Genomic DNA, 709 nt, shown 5'->3' with positions numbered 1-709 from the left:
ACAACATCAGAATAGTTCTGATGGGAAAGACCGGCAGTGGAAGGAGTTCAACAGGAAACACCATCCTGGGAAGAAAAGAGTTTGAAGCAAAACCGAGTCAAAGATCCGTCACAAAGGAATGTGTGAAGGAAAAGACTGAAATAGATGGACGGTCAGTTTCTGTGGTCGACACACCTGGACTGTTTGACAGCAGTTTGAATCTGAAACAGATTCAGGATGAGCTGAAGGAGTCTATAAAGCTCCTGGTTCCAGGTCCTCATGTCTTCCTGCTGGTTGTTCAGATCGGCAGATTCACACCAGAGGACAAGGAAACGTTGGAAATGATCAAAGATATATTTGGGAAGAATTCAGAGAAGTTCACCATCGTTCTTTTAACCGGAGGAGATTTGTTAGAAAGAGACGGCATCACTGTTGAAGATTATATTAGGTATGAATGTGATGATTCTTTGAAGAATCTGATTGCTGACTGTGGAGGGAGATACCATGTGTTTAATAATTTTAATGTAGAAAATCGATCTCAGGTCAGAGATCTGATCAGAAAGATCGATGACATGGTGAAGGAAAATGGAGGACAATGCTTCACCAATGAGATGCTGCAGGAGGCTGAAGCTGCTTTACGGAAGAAAATGCAGGATATTGGAAATCAGAGAGAAGAAATTAACAGAAAGATGGAAGGACTTGACAGAAAACGTGCTGCAGAAAAAGAGGC

At 42.0% G+C, this 709-nt stretch overlaps 1 protein-coding gene across 1 annotated transcript; it reads left to right on the top strand.

Moving 5' to 3' along the window:
* Window positions 1–5: 5 nt before the first annotated feature.
* On the top strand, window positions 6–704 carry LOC106944459 (GTPase IMAP family member 7-like; the record flags this gene model as incomplete). Its single annotated transcript, XM_015027536.1, has 1 exon — window positions 6–704. A coding segment is annotated over one exon (699 nt), but the record flags the coding sequence as incomplete, so codon positions are not given.
* Between the last annotated feature and the right edge of the window lie 5 nt (window positions 705–709).

This window comes from Poecilia latipinna, unplaced genomic scaffold (assembly GCF_001443285.1).
Source record: "Poecilia latipinna isolate Pla-1442-1.1 unplaced genomic scaffold, P_latipinna-1.0 Scaffold10625, whole genome shotgun sequence".
In the NCBI taxonomy this organism is placed as follows: domain Eukaryota; kingdom Metazoa; phylum Chordata; class Actinopteri; order Cyprinodontiformes; family Poeciliidae; genus Poecilia; species Poecilia latipinna.
Note: the sequence above shows the minus strand (reverse complement) of the source record. Positions and strands in the feature narration are given on the sequence as shown.